Genomic DNA, 1,890 nt, shown 5'->3' with positions numbered 1-1,890 from the left:
CTCTCTCTCTCTCTCTCTCTCTCTCTCTCTCTCTCTCTCTCTCTCTCTCTCCCTCCCTCTTTTCCCCATCTTTGAAACAGAGAAGCTAAAACTCTCTCTTTTATTCTTTAAAACACAGAACCTAAAACCCTCTCTCTCTCATTTGTTCACCCTTCTTCGAAACAGAGTGACGACTGCAGGGACCCGACCTTTCTCTGCTTTTCCGACGAAGAATGTTACACTGGACAATTCAGCATCACGTGGAAAAGAACACAGAAACCTTATCTGGACCCCTCGGAAACCCTCGACGGTTTATGTGACGGAACTTGTTGCTGTCACCCCCCCTTTGGCCCGACACCCGTCCCTGAATGGGGCGCAGATCCCGAAGGTTTCGGGGGTCCGGAACCTACCGATCCAAGGACAACCCCAGAAGATGGGGATGGGGATGGGGATTTGTATAGGCAGACGACGAAGGAGAGAAAGAAGGAGACGGATGACCAGGACCCGGAGACGTATATCTATATCGGTGTCGGTGTCGGTGTGAGTGGCGTTCTGTTGGCCCTCACCGTTATCGTTATCGTGTGCTGTGTGGTAAAAAGGAGGGGGTCTGAGAAGGAGAAGGCTGCAGCAGCCGCCGGGATGCAAGGAGTAGCCAATGGAGGGTTCGGTCCTGTCGTTCAAGCCACGCGCCAAAACAGCTTAGAGGCGGAGTCGGACCACACTGGGGTATCGATCGTGTCTCGAGAGGCAGAGGGCGGTACTTCGAGTCCTTCGGCGCAGCCGATCACTGAGAATGAGTCCCATTACGATTACATTGACGATGCTTACTTCGCTCACGGCGCTGGGTATTCGATGCTGAGTGATGAAACCAAGTACAACCACGAGTACAATCCCTTATATCGTTCGCAGACTGCCCCGGATTTCAGCCTGATAACATTGAATAGAGTAGTGGATTCGAATTACAGATACAAATCCGATACTGGGTATGAGAAACCCTTCGACTACCATAGGTCAGGGAATCGATTTTCTGATGGAAACGGTCACGAGCGATACGTGATCACGCCCCGCTCCATCCGCCCAGCTCCGCCCCCGACAGTTAGGGGCGGAGTCAGGGGAAACCAACACGCCCTCAGAGATGTATACACCACGCCCATTCACCAAGACGTGACCAATCACGCTCCATCTGCTTTCTCTCCAACCACACCCCACCCAGGAATAGACGGCAACGCTCCCAACAGCTACCTTGACCTTTCATTCAACCCCGCCCTTGACCTTAACCACGCCCACCTTCAGGGGGGCAGGGTGGTTGACAGTCGAGGCCAGAGGTTCCGCCCCCTCAGCGAGGAGGCTCCGCCCCTCAACCCGTACCACGCCTACCTGGAGGTGCTGGCTCCCCTCGCCCCGCCCCCTAGAGGTCAAGGCCGGGTCAGCCTGCCTCCTATACCCGCCACGTCCATAGTTGACAGTCTGGGACCCCAGCCCCCTCTTCCAAGACGGCAGCCGACGTTCCATTACTACAGCCAGCCCGAACGACCGGGACCTGCCTTCATTGACGAGTAAATCCACCCACATCTGAATCAGGAAAAGACAAATCAAATTTTTGGGACACAGGGCCAATTGTTTTTGGATAGACAGAGCCCAGTCAGAGATGCGGTGGGAAGAAGGCGTTGGCGATGGATTGGACACACTTTCAGGAAGTCAAGCAACTGCATAACGAAAGTGTTGGATTGGAACCCCACAAGGTAAAAAATCAAGGGGAAGACCACGAGGAACTTGGGGAAGAGTCACGGAAATGGGTGTACAGAAAAGTATGAAGACATGGAATGACATCAAGCGACTCGCCCAGGATAGGGAAAGGTGGAAAGTGTTTGCTCGTGGCCTACATCCTGATCCAGGGCGAGAAAAGCAATG

At 53.8% G+C, this 1,890-nt stretch overlaps 1 protein-coding gene across 1 annotated transcript; it reads left to right on the top strand.

The window, feature by feature from the left end:
- Positions 1-164: 164 nt before the first annotated feature.
- Positions 165-1,683, top strand: LOC106012345 (the record flags this gene model as incomplete). Its single annotated transcript, XM_013085066.1, is given in 1 exon segment — positions 165-1,683. A coding segment is annotated over 1 exon segment (1,375 nt), but the record flags the coding sequence as incomplete, so codon positions are not given.
- Between the last annotated feature and the right edge of the window lie 207 nt (positions 1,684-1,890).

Source organism: Aplysia californica, unplaced genomic scaffold (genome assembly GCF_000002075.1).
Source record: "Aplysia californica isolate F4 #8 unplaced genomic scaffold, AplCal3.0 scaffold00340, whole genome shotgun sequence".
In the NCBI taxonomy this organism is placed as follows: domain Eukaryota; kingdom Metazoa; phylum Mollusca; class Gastropoda; order Aplysiida; family Aplysiidae; genus Aplysia; species Aplysia californica.
Note: the sequence above shows the minus strand (reverse complement) of the source record. Positions and strands in the feature narration are given on the sequence as shown.